Source organism: Leptonychotes weddellii, chromosome 5, assembly GCF_054177405.1.
Source record: "Leptonychotes weddellii isolate Sample4059 chromosome 5, ASM5417740v2, whole genome shotgun sequence".
Classification (NCBI taxonomy): Eukaryota; Metazoa; Chordata; class Mammalia; order Carnivora; family Phocidae; genus Leptonychotes; species Leptonychotes weddellii.
This window is the reverse complement of record NC_138373.1, coordinates 144,639,374-144,655,220: the sequence shown is the minus strand read 5'-3', so window position 1 is coordinate 144,655,220 and position 15,847 is coordinate 144,639,374. Positions and strand designations below refer to the sequence as shown.

General features: G+C 36.5%; 2 protein-coding genes across 5 annotated transcripts in view; one reads left to right on the top strand and one right to left on the bottom strand.

The window, feature by feature from the left end:
- Positions 1-3,067, top strand: part of APPL2 (adaptor protein, phosphotyrosine interacting with PH domain and leucine zipper 2) — a 45,801-nt gene extending 42,734 nt beyond the window's left edge. Inside the window, exons 17-19 of the mRNA XM_081818994.1 lie at positions 198-294; positions 466-513; positions 1,740-3,067. Coding sequence (XP_081675120.1) covers positions 198-294; positions 466-513; positions 1,740-1,874 — 280 coding nt within the window. The 3' untranslated portion in view covers positions 1,875-3,067. The remainder of the gene's footprint in view (positions 1-197; positions 295-465; positions 514-1,739) is intronic.
- A 948-nt stretch (positions 3,068-4,015) lies between these two features.
- Positions 4,016-15,847, bottom strand: part of WASHC4 (WASH complex subunit 4) — a 52,732-nt gene continuing 40,900 nt past the window's right edge. Inside the window, exons 23-28 of one of the 4 annotated variants that reach the window (XM_081822328.1) lie at positions 14,861-15,008; positions 12,508-12,604; positions 11,805-12,025; positions 11,182-11,278; positions 8,920-8,995; positions 4,016-4,416 (exon numbers count right to left, since the gene is read on the bottom strand). In XM_081822328.1, coding sequence (XP_081678454.1) covers positions 8,928-8,995; positions 11,182-11,278; positions 11,805-12,025; positions 12,508-12,604; positions 14,861-15,008 — 631 coding nt within the window. In that variant the 3' untranslated portion in view covers positions 4,016-4,416; positions 8,920-8,927. Of the gene's footprint in view, positions 4,417-6,733; positions 8,996-11,181; positions 11,279-11,804; positions 12,026-12,507; positions 12,605-14,860; positions 15,009-15,847 lie in introns of those variants that run through there. The other 3 variants (XM_081822327.1, XM_081822325.1, XM_081822329.1) reach the window with 3 other exon arrangements.

The window sequence follows — 15,847 nt, the reverse complement described above, 5'->3', positions numbered from 1 at the left end:
GAGAAAATCTAGTCTCAGAGCAAACCAAGGAAGCAGACATCAGGAAATTCTTCTCATTTAGTATGAAAAATTTGTGACTGTATTTGCTACCTAGTATTAATCAAAATTAATCAACTCTTCTTTCAGCAAACACCTGTTTGCCACTGTGTGCATGAACATGTGGTAGCTGAGTGTGATTTAGAGAGAAAGGAATAAAGTATTCCATTAAGAATTTTAAGGACTGGAATAACTTCAATTGCTACTGAACCTGGACATTTTTGTTATGCACAAATTGGCAACAGGAGACCAAGACAGGTGGGCGCTAATGTTCAGAGCCCCATGTGATGAATCTCCTACAGCCAGGTCCCCTGTCCCCACACTGACGTGGGCAGTGACCTCACTGTACTTCCATAGTCACATTTCCCCCCCCCTAAAGTTCTTTATCCTTTTCTACCTTTGCCAAACACTACTTTTCTTGTCTTGCAGATATGTTATGCTATTAATTTGGGAAAAGAAATCATTGAAGTTCAGAAGGTAAGGTGCATTTTAGTGCTGGTTTTAACAACTGCTCCAAATCTCTATATATACTAAGATTTCTCTCAAAAAGAGCAAAGATGTTCACTAAGCAGTGTGGCCAAATTTGAGATTTCCTTTTAAGCATTCTAACCACCAGACTTGCTAGGTCCATGATCACTGGTAACACATGTGGAGTTCTTCGTAAATTTCACTGCTACAGTCCTGCTTTATATTATCAATTTTTTGCTTGCTATTGTTGTCTAGATATTCTTTCTTTCAAATTGAGGTGGTAGAAACTTTAAGTACCTACTATGTGCTCAAAGGCCTTGCTGCTCAGAGCAGTCACAGACAGACCTCACCTGGAAATGTACTAGGTGTGAAGATTCCCATTCCTCCCAGTCTGTCATTCACCCAACAAATTTTTGAGAGCCAAGTTTGGACAAAAAAAACCTTGGAATTACAGCAGTGAGCAAGGGAGATCTGGTTCCTGCCTCAGGAGTCTTCTAATTCAGCACTGTCCAGTAGAACTTCAATAATGGAAATGACCTATATCTGCACTGTTTAATATGCAGATTGAATGTAGCTAAGGTGACTGAGGAACAGGATTTTTAAATTTTAATTTAAGCAGTAACATACAGCTAGTGAGTACCATATGAGCAGTTCCAGTCTGTTGGGGGAAAGTAGGAAGGCCAAGGACCAAGACCAAAATACTTATGAAAGAGTAGCAAGCAGCGCAAGTGAGTATTTTATGGTTATAGATCAGGGGTTGACAAACTTTCTGTAAAGGGAAAGACAGTAAACCTTTTAAGCTTACATCTGTTGCAACTACTTAACTCAGCGACTGTAAAACAAAAGCAGCCATATACAGTATATAAATGAATGGCTGTGTTCCAATAAAACTTATAAAAACAAGCAGTGAGCCCAGATGACCGAGAGGGAAAGGAATTAAAGACCTAGAAGACAAAGGTATTGTAAAGGAAGTTCCTCTCTGGACTCTTTCTGGGAAGACAGTTGTTATGATTTGTGTGAACAGTATTTTGGCTGAGACCAAAACCTTGCTCTAGATTCTAGCAGTAATGCAATTGAGTTTTTTCGGAGAAGCAAGGAGACTCATCTGAAGGCACATACAGATAACAGAAGGAGTGAGACTAGATTACAGAACATCATGAATGCCAAGCCCAAAGGGGTTCTTAAGTGCATTTTAAGCGTTTTCTTTTCTCCTTCTTAAACTCCCCTAACTTCAGGATCCAGAAGCATTGGCTCAGTTAATGCTGTCCATACCACTAACCAATGATGGAAAATATGTACTGTTAAACGATCAACCAGATGACAATGATGGAAGTCCAAGTGAAAATAGAGGCGCAGAATCTGAAGCATAACTCTCTTGGGCCTTTGGGGGAAGAGCACCCAGGAAGGAGAGCTACCTCCTTAAGGGTTTTCAACTTCTCTGATATACAGGCCCATGACCTGGTTTCAGAATGCTGACAATCGCTTGTGGAATGTCCTCTGGATGCCTTGATACTGAGAGATGGGAGGGAAACAGTAAGAAATGGTTGACAACATTCCTACCCATCTACAAATGTTATTTTAGGTGCTTTGTGGTAAGTCTTTTTCTTAGATTGTATTGTTCAGCGCTCAGAATGAAAGTTGAAGAAAAAATGCATTGTTCACTTTATTCAAATGTCATCTCTTCAGTTTCCAATATCCTTTTTTAAAAACGGTAAAAACCTAGATTTATAATTTGATAAACACTAAATATTTCCTATTAATATAATCTATTTTTGTATTTTACTTCATGAGCTTTAAGTGCCTGTCACTCTGAAAACTGTGTATTTATAATCAAGCTTGTCTCACAATTGGACTTAATAGCATTAATTTGTGCAGTTAGGTGACAAGCCCTGCTTTGAGGCCTGAGCACTAGCAAAAATGCAGTTTTGAGGGTGCCTGGGTGGCTCAGTTGGTTAAGCGACTGCCTTCGGCTCAGGTCATGATCCTGGAGTCCCGGGATCGAGTCCCACGTCGGGCTGGCTCCCTGTACATCAGGGAGTCTGCCTCTCTCTCTGACCCTCCCCCCTCTCATGCTCTCCCTCTCTATCTCATTCTCTCTCAAATAAATAAAATCTTTAAAAAAAAAAAAATTAAAAAAAAATGCAGTTTTGATCATTTTTCCAGACATATAATAAAAAGACTAGCAGATGAGTACCAACAAAAGATGTTCAATTTTACATTGGAACCTTAATGAACCAGCATTCAGAAGTTTATGGTCCTTTAGATATTTTTAGTGGTGGATCACCATGGACAGGGTGAAGCTCTACCAACTCCTGATTCTTCTGAGCCAGACCCTCCTCCTTAAGGAATGGACCAGTTAATTTTAAAACTCACTTGAAGCACAGCTGGTTGTGGGGCTTGGTACAAAGTTCCTATTTCCACCCCTACCTATTAAAATAAGTATAATGATCTTGAATTGGCACAGTGTGTTTAATTATAACCAAGTTCAACAGAATATCATTGTCTTTGTAATAAATTAACCTAGCAATAAATGCTAGCAAATAAAAACTATCATTCTGTTTCTTTCTTTTGCTTTTTATGGTTATTTTCTAGAACATCCTTGGAAGAAAACTAAAGTCAGTTCTATAGCTTCAATGTTAATTTCCAAAAAACTAGGGCATAATGAAATCACAGCAGAGAGGGATGTACCATCAAATACTTCTACTCAACATAGATGGAATAATGTGATCTCAGTGCCAAGTTGTTAAAAGGTATTGCTTTTAAAATGGTGGATTAATAGAACAATTTCTGTAATCCAGAATTGTTACAGGGTCATCAGGAATCCACTTCCATAGCGTGTGTACCATTAGAGACAAAGTGAACTGATCTAAGCCAGCAGGAGATATACCATGAAATTATTAGTTCAGTGTTAACGAATGCCTTACAAAAGTTGTATATCGTAACCACATTAAATCAGTAAGTTCTCTGATAGGTGGCAAGAGCCACAATCCCCTGAATTCTTTTCTTGCTTAGCACTGTTCAGGGTGGGAGAGAAGAATCTAGTCATGAACAATATTGTTAGAAACTAATAAAACTTTAAAAAAATTTGTGGCAAAGCATGCAAATCATAAGAAGAAAAAAAAAAAGACTGAAATCCAGTACATTAAAACGAACATCAAAAAACCATAGAGGGGGGAAAAAAACACACCATAGAGAATGAAAACACAAAATTAACGGAGCATATTAAGCAAGCACAAATGACCAACAAAAAATCAGTACCCAGAATATATAAAATACATTAAAAACAAAACAGAAAAAGTCATAAAAGCATTTCATAGAATAAAAAATAAAAAGGGTTTTGAAATGGAAATATGTTCAATTTCCTGTAATAATCAAGGAAATGCAAAGTAAAACCACTGCAATATTACATATTCACCAGACCGGTAGAAATGTGGCTGTTGGTGGGGATGGAGTGATGGGAAGCCTCCTCCACTGCTGGGGTGGGAGAAGCCTGGCATTGTATCCATTGCTCTTGTACTTGGCCCTGCTACGTAGCAGATTCACTTGTGGGTACAACCGTGGAAAAACTCTTAACACATATACCCAGAGACATGTACAGTAACAGTTACAGTAGCCCTGTTCACAGTATCCCAAATCTGGAAATGACCCACATGTCATTAACTGAATACTAGAGAAGTAAAACTAAATGAACTATAGCTATAATGCATCAACATGGATGCATTTCAGAAACAATACTGCAAGTCTTATAAGCTACATAGTAAGAATCCATTTATATTAACTGTAAAAAACAAACCAACCACCACGTTATTTAGAAAAAATACAGATAGGTTATGACACTAGAGAAAAGCAAGGAATAGTTACCACCAAAATTCTGCATTGTGGTTTCCTCTGGATGGAAAAGGGAGCCGAGATCTGAGGAGGAACAATGGGAGCATCTGAGGCGGGAGCAACAGGTTTTGAACCTACATGGTGGGTACTGAAGTGTTCCATTTTTATTCTCCATATATTATATACTCTTTTGCATATGTTATGTATTTTTAAATTTTAAAATTTAGAAACAGTAGATAACTTGCCCTTTCTTCAAATTTACCAAATGAACACACTATGAAAAATTAACAAGTGTCATGTAAATGAAAGGTGGAAAAATGGGACCCTTTTTCTTAGCCAGCTATTCGCACCAATTTTCATTTCCCAGCATTGCGTCTGGTTGGTTAGCCACCTGTCAGACTACCCTTTTTTAAGAAGTGCAAGACTTCCCTTCCATTGGCTACACTTAGCTAGCCATTTAAAAAGGAATAGTTTTTATGAGACCCACTCAGAGTCACATACTGTTTATCCTCAAACTTTTCCACCTAAAAGAGTAAAAGTAAAAATACTAAAGCTAACAGCTGTATGCCAAGTGCATTTCTGCCTATGAATAATCATAATAGCTAGCTAGTATTTATAGTAGTTACTGTTTCCTAACCTATAAAGTGCTTTACACAAATTAACTCAATCCTCAATCTGTGAGTTCTATACTATTAGGTCATTTTATGCCCGAGAAAATGAAGCACAGAGAGGCTAAGAACCTGCTGTTAGGCGCCAAATCAGGATTCGAATCAGTCTGGCTCCAAAGCCTATGTTTCTTACTGCTCTGTGACAAACCAGAGACCGCAATTAGCAAACACTTTTCTCATCAGTACTTATTAGTACGTAAACTTTTGAAGATTATTCTGATATTCAGTAATTATATCAATTTAAAGTTAGCATCTCTAATGCCTTGTTAACCTTTTGTGCCAATTCTGAAATGATTAAATACTATAAAGTCAATATAGATAGGTTTCTAGATACAAATATGTTAACTTTCCCCCTCACTTTAATGATAGTGAGGCATTACTAAAGAATGTTTCACTACACAAAGACCTTACATACACTAGATAATGTATAGCCTTTAAAGATGATCCCAGAATTATGACATCAGATCTACACTGATCAGAAGATAAATTTCAACTCCTTTACTGAGTGTGACTCCACTAATGGGAACAACTGGACTGTCAGGTAAACCGCGTTTAATAGTAAAGAGAGGCAAACAGAGTATCCATATATTTGCCCAAATTGACTTTGTATACACTATACATAAGAACTTTTTTGTATAAATTAAGCACTAACTTTGCCATCACCTTCTCTGAGTTCACTGCCTGATGTTCATTTAATCTCTAGAGATGTGCACTTATTCTGGATCCTTTTTTTTTTTTTTTAATCTGAAATCTCTAATAACCTGTTAAAGTCTTCCTAACATCTAAAAACTTGAAATTGTAGGGTTAAAACTTTCTTAAAAGGAATACCATCAGTATGAAACTTCAAACTTTAGCTGGAAAAAAAATAAAATTATTAAAATTAGTTAAAATCTTTTTACATTTAGCCATCAAAAAGTAACAGGATAATGTATGTGATGGTATTATCCCACCTTTCCCCCAATCTTACAAATTTACTACCTCAGAAGAGCAAAGGAGCAGCAACCAGACTTTACCAAGAACAATTTCTCCAGGGTAGTACAGCTGATCCTTGAACAACACGGAGGTGAGGGGCACCAAGCCCTCATGCAGTCAAGTACCTGTATGTAACTTTTGACTCCCCAAAAACTTAACTAAGAGCCTACTGTTGACTGGAAGCCTTACAATGAACACATTATATATGTTATTTGTATTATATACTATGTTCTCACAATAAAGCTAGAGAAAAATGCTATTAAAATCGTAAGGAAGAGAATATACATTTATCATACTATACTGTATTTATTTTTGAAAATTGCATGTACGTGGACCCACACAGTTTAAACCCATACTGTTCAGGGGTCAACTGTATTTAAAAGGCTCTCATTTATTATTACCATTTCAGTTCAACTCATGTTTGTAAATGGCAATAGTTTTTCTAACATTAAACACTGTAAACCAAGGATCCCTTCCCAGGATTAGGATTCAAAATAAAAATTCATGTGGGTTCTTTTTATTTGAAAATAGCAAGCAATGGAAAGATCAAGAATGTACAAAGGAAAGTATGAGTTCTTCACCTGGGATATATAGAGAGGAACCAATACCAATTTTATACTTGAAATTTCTGCCTATGTGCATGCAAGGATTTTTTTTAAAGATAGATTCCCTATATTTTATTAGAGGGAACTCCAAAAAGGTTAATGTTAAGAAGTACTGGTTTAAGACATTCAATTTTGAACATAAACATCCAGGGGAAGTAAATTATTAAAATTGTATTTATTAATGTTTTATTATACATATATTTTCTTAGAATTGGGGGAGCCCCACATTCAAGTGAAGTAATAAACTTGCCATCCTTTACAAAACTTAATTAGAACTGACAAAGTTATGGTTAGTCCTTAATTCCTGAGAATTTGAACATTATTGAATTTTTTTGTGAATTTACAACAAATGCTCACACTAATTTTAAATTACAGTATGTCTGAAAACAATATGTAACAATATGTTAGCAAAGAAAACCATCATCTAAATGTGTGTATTAAATGGTGTGAAACACTCAAGCCCTACTGCTCTGCACTTTAATAGCATTTAAGTATGCTTAATCTTTTCAGAGATTTTATTTCAAATATGTGTAACTTATCCAGACTGCAGTGACATTATTTTGAACTAATGGCAAAATAATAATCACTCTCTTCTCAATGTACATATCCATGGAGTCAGCATATGAACTCTACACAGTATTCACAAAATCGATAATAACTGATATGTGGGGATAATGAACAGAGACACTGGATTCTCTTCCAATGACAATTTCTATCCATATTAAAGGAGATTGTTTTAGGGAAGTCAGAGGAAAAAAACAGAACAATATTGTTGCTATGAAATGGTGACGAATTTGATGCAATCAAAGCAAAATCATTAATATAACATTTATAATAATGAAAATATAAATTACTAATTATGCAGCATGCTTTAGGGCCATTTCTACAGTTAGTATGAATTACAAATATTAAATGCCTTTAATCCATCCATTGTACAGAATTCTGTAAGTCATGTTTACATAATAAACAAAAACCATTTTCTACCTATTCTGTTTCTTCTGACTGAACAGTGAAGTGTTTATCTTGGGCTGGGAAAGTTACCCTGCCAGTAACCAATGAATATAGATAGGGCATTGTACACCTGTTCCAAAAGCTGGAAATCAAACAACGTTAGAATTCCTTGCAGGATATACCCAAAGAAATGCTTAATAGGCAAGTGCAATGGAAAAATCAAGTATTTCCCAAATGATGTATTACGTGTACAGTTTTAAACTTTGTTTTCTTTGTAAAAGTATCACTGTATCATATTAAAAGATTATATATAGGTCATGATTAACCATTTAATTATTAACTGACATAATCTTTACAAAAATAAAGCTAGTAGCCTGCCAGGAACTAAATTTACTCAAAATCTTACTGTACTTTTTAAATCAGTAAATGATTTAAGTTATTAGAACTTTATTGTCACAGTGGTAATTTTTAAAAAGCCTGCACAGTGCTTAATCTGATGTCTTAGATTATACTTGGTTTAAAGAAAAAGTCTGCCCAAACTATCACCAAGATTTCAATTCAACCTAATGTAGAAGAAACCTGAGTTTGGATGTGAAAATAAAAATCCATATAATTTTCTCTGATATCATACGTAGTGCCTTCAACCAAAAGTGAAGCTTCAAGCAGGACTCTTATGGCTTTCTCTGAATTTTCTTTCATCTTGAGTATTAAGTAAATCTTAAAGCAGTTGTTGGAGGTTACATGTTTTCAAAGCAATGTAAACTAGTTATAAAATGTCTTACCAAAGACATTAACAGCTCTCGTGAGTCACATGAAAGTAACAGTGAATCAGTTTTACACTGTACATTAAAGGTACGTGACATACTTGTGCCTCACCCTACTATCAAAACCATCTTTACATATTCCTGTTATAAGAATATTGATATGTATGCTTCATGAATTTCAGGTTTCATTCATTTTGTTTAAACATGTATTTGCTGGCTGTACATAGCATATGCACTGAATTTCCAATGACTGAGACAAAAATGGATCCAAGACCTATGCAAATACAAATGAAAAACCCTCACGCAGGTTACAAGAGCTCTGAGGCAGCAGTTTAGGAATCCGGAGTGGCCCTTCCACGGCTTCACTTCACATGACTCTCCACAGGCACATCTGCTAGCCTAAAGTCCAGGCAAAAATCCAATTTAAAACCTCATTCTCAACCTTTGAAAAGTAGAGCCTTTGGAAGAAGAATAGACTTAACTTTAGAGCACTGCTTTACAGAGTTGCAACATCCACCGATTACCAGAGATGTGGCCCAGGACCCACTTCATCATTAGCTCATTAACCTCATTTCACCAGCAACAGTCCTGACACAATCCTGATTATCTCAGAGGGGCAACACATACCATCAATATCATTTGACCACAGGATCTGCAGACACAGTGCTGTCGGACAGGTCTCCATTGCTTGTTTTTGTCTCTTCTGGAAGCATGGATGAAAATAACAAAGGACAGATATATGTTCATTTTTTAAAAATGAATTAAGTAAAAATTGAGAAGGACTGAATTACTATATTGCAAATTAAGAAAATGGGCTTCTACCAAATAGTTCCCTAACAGTAGTTCCCTAAAGTATATCGAGTGTATTTACCTTAATTTTTTAGAAATCTAAGCTGACGGGGCGCCTGGGTGGCTCAGTCGTTAAGCGTCTGCCTTCGGCTCAGGTCATGATCCCAGGGTCCTGGGATCAAGCCCCGCATTGGGCTCCCTGCTCAGCAGGAAGCCTGCTTCTCCCTCTCCCACTCCGCCCCTGCTTGTGTTCCCTCTCTCGCTGTGTCTGTCAAATAAATAAATAAAATCTTAAAAAAAAAGAAATCTAAGCTAACTATTGCAAATGTAATGTTCTGGCTGGTACTTACTAGGGGTGTTGAATTGTGAGAAATGAGAACTGCATCTGGGGGGCGGGGGGGGAGTCTCGCTGGCACGTTTGAAGGCACGCTTCCTCTCGGCTGGTCCCCCAGCCAGGCCAACAAACCACTATTAGAGTGCACTGCTGTCACTGATAGAAACACTGCTGCAAATGCACATGTAAAACTGTCCAGAATACATAACTTCCCATTTGTGTTTATGATTTATTTTTTAAAGCAGCTTTTTACTGTGATTGTGATAAAATGAATTCCTGTTTTTTCATGCAAAATGTCACATGCACATGTTTCATTAATGGAGGAAAACGATCTCATGTCTCCTGCAACTCCGACTACACATCTGAGCAACGCTGAACTAAGACAGAGCCCTAAAACAGAAGAACCTGGGCATGTGGGCACTACGCATCAGCCAGAATCACAGTTAGTTAAGAACAGTCCAAAGCAAGGAGTTCCACTGAGACAGAAAGGTTCATCTGTTTTGCCTTAATGCTTTAGGCCTTAAAGTAAATATCTAATCCACCTACAGAGTCTTCCCAGTAAGCTCCGCTGGAGACAAGCTTCTGGCAGGAAACGCCTGAGCAGAACCTAAGCAATAACTGAATTTCCTCATAATTTAGATCAACCTCACTCAAATTCTTCCAATCTACCTTAGCCTTGGAAAAAGACCCAAACAGAATATATACATATTTTCATGTAATAAATACTGAACATCTTCCAGGATAATAGCCTGAAATCACTTTCAAGCACATAATTATTACTTAGTCTAGATTCCAAAAATGCCTGCATATCCTAATTATTAACATAGTATTTAATTTATGCAACATTATCTGGGAATAGATACTTGATATAAGTGGTCTACCCAAAAGAATCCCCTCTATTCAGTGTAAAAAATATATATATTTTAAAATTTAACAAAATAAGATTAACAAAATCATCTTATTTTATGAAATACAAGTTTTACGCCTTGATTTGTGAAATACAAGTAAGAAACAGGAAAAAGGGCAAACGTAAAAACTCAACTCAGTTGCTGTATCTAGTTTTGAGCTTCCGAGCAAAAAGGAAAACTAAGTTACATAATTTCTGTAACAGAAAAGAGGAAACATCCATTCTTCAGGGAAGACAACTGTTCCTAAATTTTAAATCTGACAGAAACGTATCATAGGAGTCCTTAAGTATGAAATAAGCAATTTACACCATCCTACAAAGAATACAATGGACAGAATCCTTCCCGTAATGACTCAAGTTCACGGATATGACAATCAGTTATCAGGGCTACACTGCGCTCTGACTCTGGTTATGCTGGAGAGCAGGAGGCCTTTACCCACGACACTACACAGAGCCCCTACTGTTTTACTACCTCCTCAGTCCCCTGTCCTATCTCATTCAGTCTGTGTCTAGTTATCAGCAGCTCTGCCTTCAGAAAACATTTAGGGTTCCTCCTAATCTGTTCCTTCTTCTCAGACACAAGTTGAAGGGTGAAAGAAAAAACGTGTTAAATTTTATTTAAGAAAAGATGAAACTGAATAAAAAGTTACCCCAGACGGAAATGTAAAAACTATATACATTTCTGTTCGGTTTCACAAATGATCCATGTAGGCTGTACTTTTTTTTTTTAAAGGCATTTCTAGGTCTAAATTATTTTCCAAAAGGAAAAGGAAGCTAGAATTCTGACCGGATAAAATGGGGCATTAGCGGCTACTACTAAAGATTTATTGGTCTTTCCAAATTTAAGCCACTCACTGACCTTTCTCTTTCTTTTCTTGGTTTTCTTCAGCCGCAGTCTTGTCTGCTCTGAAGAAAATTCTTGCACTGCTCAGTGAGAAATAGAGCAATTCAAATTCCTAAGTAAATAAAAAAATGTAAAATAAAAGCTGAAAATATTTATTATAGCAAAATATTAAAATTATTATAGATCTATAACTTCTAAAAAGCTCTACTGTAAATCATAAATACAGAAACTGAACTAGGGGCACCTGGTTCTCTCTTAGAGAGAACATGGATGGAAGGTTTCAGAAAAACCTCCACTGCTAAGCAGCTGTCTTCAGCTCAGGTCATGGTCTCCAGGTCTGGGATGGAGCCCTGGGTTGGGTCAGGTTGGGACGGGCTCCTTGCTCAGCCAGGGAGTCTGTTTCCTCCCTCTCCCCCTGCCCTACACCCTGCTCGTGCTCTAATAAATAAAATCTTAAAAAAAAAAAAAAAAAAAATGAAGTAATCCCATCCATTTTTAATATGGAATCAAATGGCTTCCAAATGCCATTCTTTTAAAATACACTTATTACCACTATTCGTTTCACTTGTTTAAAAGGGGGTTTCCATAGGATTTGTTTTTTCAGATATCAAGCAGATTTGACTATTATTCTCCTCTACCTGTAGACAGACATCCAAGCGCTTCTGAGTGAGATTCATGGTTTGTAGCAGTTTTTCATCTTGACTAGCTGACTGTACATTCTGTTGCTTAGCAACTGCTCTTATCTCCTTCAGGTACTTCTCTCTAACAGACTGGAACCAGTGAAGTGAGTCAAATTCCTGGTACTGATCCAAAAGCTTCAAAATGTAAGCCACACCTGCGGTCATTAGCAAAACCAAAGCTAAATGACAAAGAGTACAGAAGTTGTATTCTACTCCTTTAAAAAAAGATACAAAAGTATAAAGAACTAAAAATAAACCAGTCAAGAAAAAAAGAAACAACAAGGCTATGAAAATCACTTAGCGAGAACATGGATGGAAGGTTGCGGAAAAACCTCCACTGCTAAATAGCCAGCAACTGAGGAAGCTGCAGGGAAACTCTACACAAGATGCTAAAACTCTAAAACCACCACCACAACAAAATCTAAATATGAGGTCCAACGAGAATAAGTGATTAGCAATACCAAGGGGGCATGAATGATAGTTATAAAATGATGGAAAACAAGTACTACTAATCAGATGACCTAGTTAAAAAATAAGATAACACTGCTCAGGAAAAAACAAATCTACAAAGAGCACACAGACCTATTAAGCAAATGTTTCTAAAAATCCATTATAATAGGCAAACATAAAACTAATGGAAAAACAATTCCATTAAGCTTACCCATGGCAAAGCCATCATCAGTAAAAGCAGCTCCAATTTTATTTTTTTTATTCAATTTCTCCTTGCAGCTAATGGAATGCTCTACAAAGTTGAGGGTCTAAAAAGATATAACATATTAGAGAAACAACTGTGCTAAAATATCTTCAGAATTTAGTTCCTAAAACAGACATTTCAAAAATTATAAATAGGATCTCTTCTAGGTTCCTGTCCTTTTGATTTGAGACATCTTCCTCATATAAATAGCCTCCTGGTGAGATCACAATCTGTACCAGTATCTTTTAATGGCTCTTCTTTCCGAATCCTTTAACAATGAGCACTCTCTCCATCACCGATCACCACTTACCCCAAGCACAGTGCCTTGTATATGGTTCCTCATAAAATATTATGTACATTTTACAGATGAGGACACTGAGGCTTGAGAGGCTAAGTAACTTGCCCAAAGCCATACTCTAAGTGAAAGCTGGAGTCAGAAAAGTAGGTATGCTTTGTTTACTTCAAAGCGTTAAGTGCTCTTATGGGTGGTAATCCTTGCTTCTGCCCACCCACTTCATCCTAAAACACTATTTCTTATCATATTCTTGGTTAAAATGAATTAGTAGTTATTTGGATAAATGAATTCCTCCAAAAACTGCTTCCCTAAAAATTCAGCTCCTACAAAATACCTTATCAACAAAGATTTACTAAAGATTACTATATACCAGGCATTAATTACGATAAAAAAAAGGAACACCATCAAAGAGTACACACTCTAGAGCAGCACTCTCAGCAAAGACAGAAATACTGTGTATCCTACTGTCCAGTACAGTAAGCCCCTGGCCATATATGGCCACTGAGCACTTGAAATGTGGCTAGCAAAACAGAGGAACTAGATTTGTTATTTTATAAAATTTGAATTAATTTAAATTTAAGTAGCCACTTATGGCTATATATGGATAGCACAGCTCTAGAGGGGTAAAGAGAGACATGTTTAGGAATAATTGTGATACACCATGGAAGGTACTATAATAGCTGATGCTGGAAACAAAAACACCAAGTTTCACTTTTTTTGCCTGTAAAACTCACTGGGCAATTAATCACAGATTTGTGAAATCTCTACCAACTATTATTTAAATCTTTTTTTTAGATAGCTCATTTATGTTTGTCTTTTTTCTGGAATTAGATGATAAACTCAAGCACAAGAAGAGTGTCCTACACTTCCCTGTAGTGCTACCCATCCACCCATCACTAACTGAATTCGGACAGCTGCCCTGCAAAACTCTACTCTCCCGTAAACTCACAATTTGTTATTTACTGTGGCTTCAATATACTATCCTTCAAATTAAAAAAATATGATGAGGTCACCCTAAGTTAACTACACTGTTATCCAAGTATAACTAAGACAGATTTGCTTCCAGTCTGACACTATTTTAGGATGAAAAGATAATGCTTGCTACATCACAGTTACAACATATAATTATGATAAAGCATTAACAATTATGATGGAGCATTAACAATAAACATATTAAAAACAGTAGAAAAGAACATTTACAAAGAAAAAAGCTGTCCACACACCATCCTCTACTTCCAAAGGATAACCATGGTAATAATATGTAAGGAGATACGTTAACAAATCAGGCAGCAATATGAAAATTTATTACTCTTTATCAAAGTTAGATGTAATCAAAAGCCCCATTTGTCTAGTGATATTTAGATGTTAGAGCTACCCATTTACAATTTTTTTTTAAAAAACAGTATTATTATAGAAATCTTTAGGGCAACGTAACTCTTACTGCTAGTATGCCACTCTCTCTCTTAACTCCGTTTTCCCCACTCCAACTGTCTGTATGATGTGATTTGGAGTAACTTGAGCTCTATTTGGATGACAACTATACAGAACTGGAGCAGGACACACGATATATACTATAAGGAAGCACTTAAAATTTAATCTAGATGTTAGTATTTACTACTGTATAGAGAGAAGTTGTCCTTAAACAGTAATACTTTTAAGAGACGTGTGAGAAATAACTTCATATTGTAACAGAAGTTAGTCTACATTAATCACTTAAAATGATTATATGGTATAATCAGCCCAAAGATTATATGGTGTATATATAATGGAGTACACTCAATTTAAATAACACTAGATTTTTCTAGCAGTTACTAACAAATAAAAATCCATCTCAACTGTAAAATAAGTTTCATTCTGCATAGCTAGTTAAGTAGAATTCCTAGGCCACCTTCCCTGAAATCACATTTAGCTTTTCTACAACCAGAAAGTAATATAGTCTACTATGTGCATTTCCTGCTACAAAGAAACTGGATCTATTTACTAACTTTTTAAAAAAAATTCACTTTGGGTACTAAAAATACTCACCAGAGGGGGAACAATGATATAGAAATTTCGAAGATGTATATTCTTTGGCCTTCGAAATTCTGGAGCAAAAACATCTACAAGCATTTTGAAATACTCCGTGCCTTCAGCAGAATTTCGTGTGTGATCACTGAGGACTGAATCCAAATGCCTAAAATACAAAACATTATTTACCTGGTTCCTTTCTCAGAAGAAGGTATGGCTATCTCATCTATCTAATTTATCTATCTATTTGAGAGAGACACAGAGTGTGTGCACGCACGCCACGCGTGGGCGAGGGTGGGGAGATGGGAGGTGGGGCAGAGGGATAGAGAGAATCTTAAGCAGGCTCCACGCCCAGCATGGAGCTTGACATATGGGGCTCAATCTCATAACCCTGAGATCATGACCTGAGCCGAAATCAAGAGTCAGACCAACTGAGCCACCCAGACACCCCAAGCCTCCCAATTCTTGATTTCAGCTCAGGTCATGATCTCAGGGTTATGAGATCGAGCTCCACCTCAGGCTCCATGGTCAGCAGGGAGTCTGCTTGAGATTCTCTTCCTCTCCCTCTGCTCTCCCCGCCACTCTGCAAAATAAATAAATCTTAAAAAAAAAAAAAAAAAGTCACACATTTAACCGACTGAGCCACCCAGGCACCCCAAGAAGATATGGCTTTTTAAATCCATCTCTTATCACCTTAGATGAGAGTACTCAAAAGTATAAAACATTGTAAGACATTTCTAAGTCAATTTCCTTGGAGTTCAGAATGAACTCATTTCCATATGAAAAAAAAAGCTGATCACTATTGCTTAATTAACTTAGTCCCTAATATAAAATATGTAGAGCATCTTAGAACTTAAGTTTTGTATTTCTTCTGCCCACAATAAGTCCTGTAGAATTCCATTACATTGTATTTTTTTTTTTTTAAGATTTTATTTATTTGACAGAGAGAGAGAGACAGCGAGAGAGGGAACACAAGCAGGGGGAGTGGGAGAGGGAGAAGCAGGC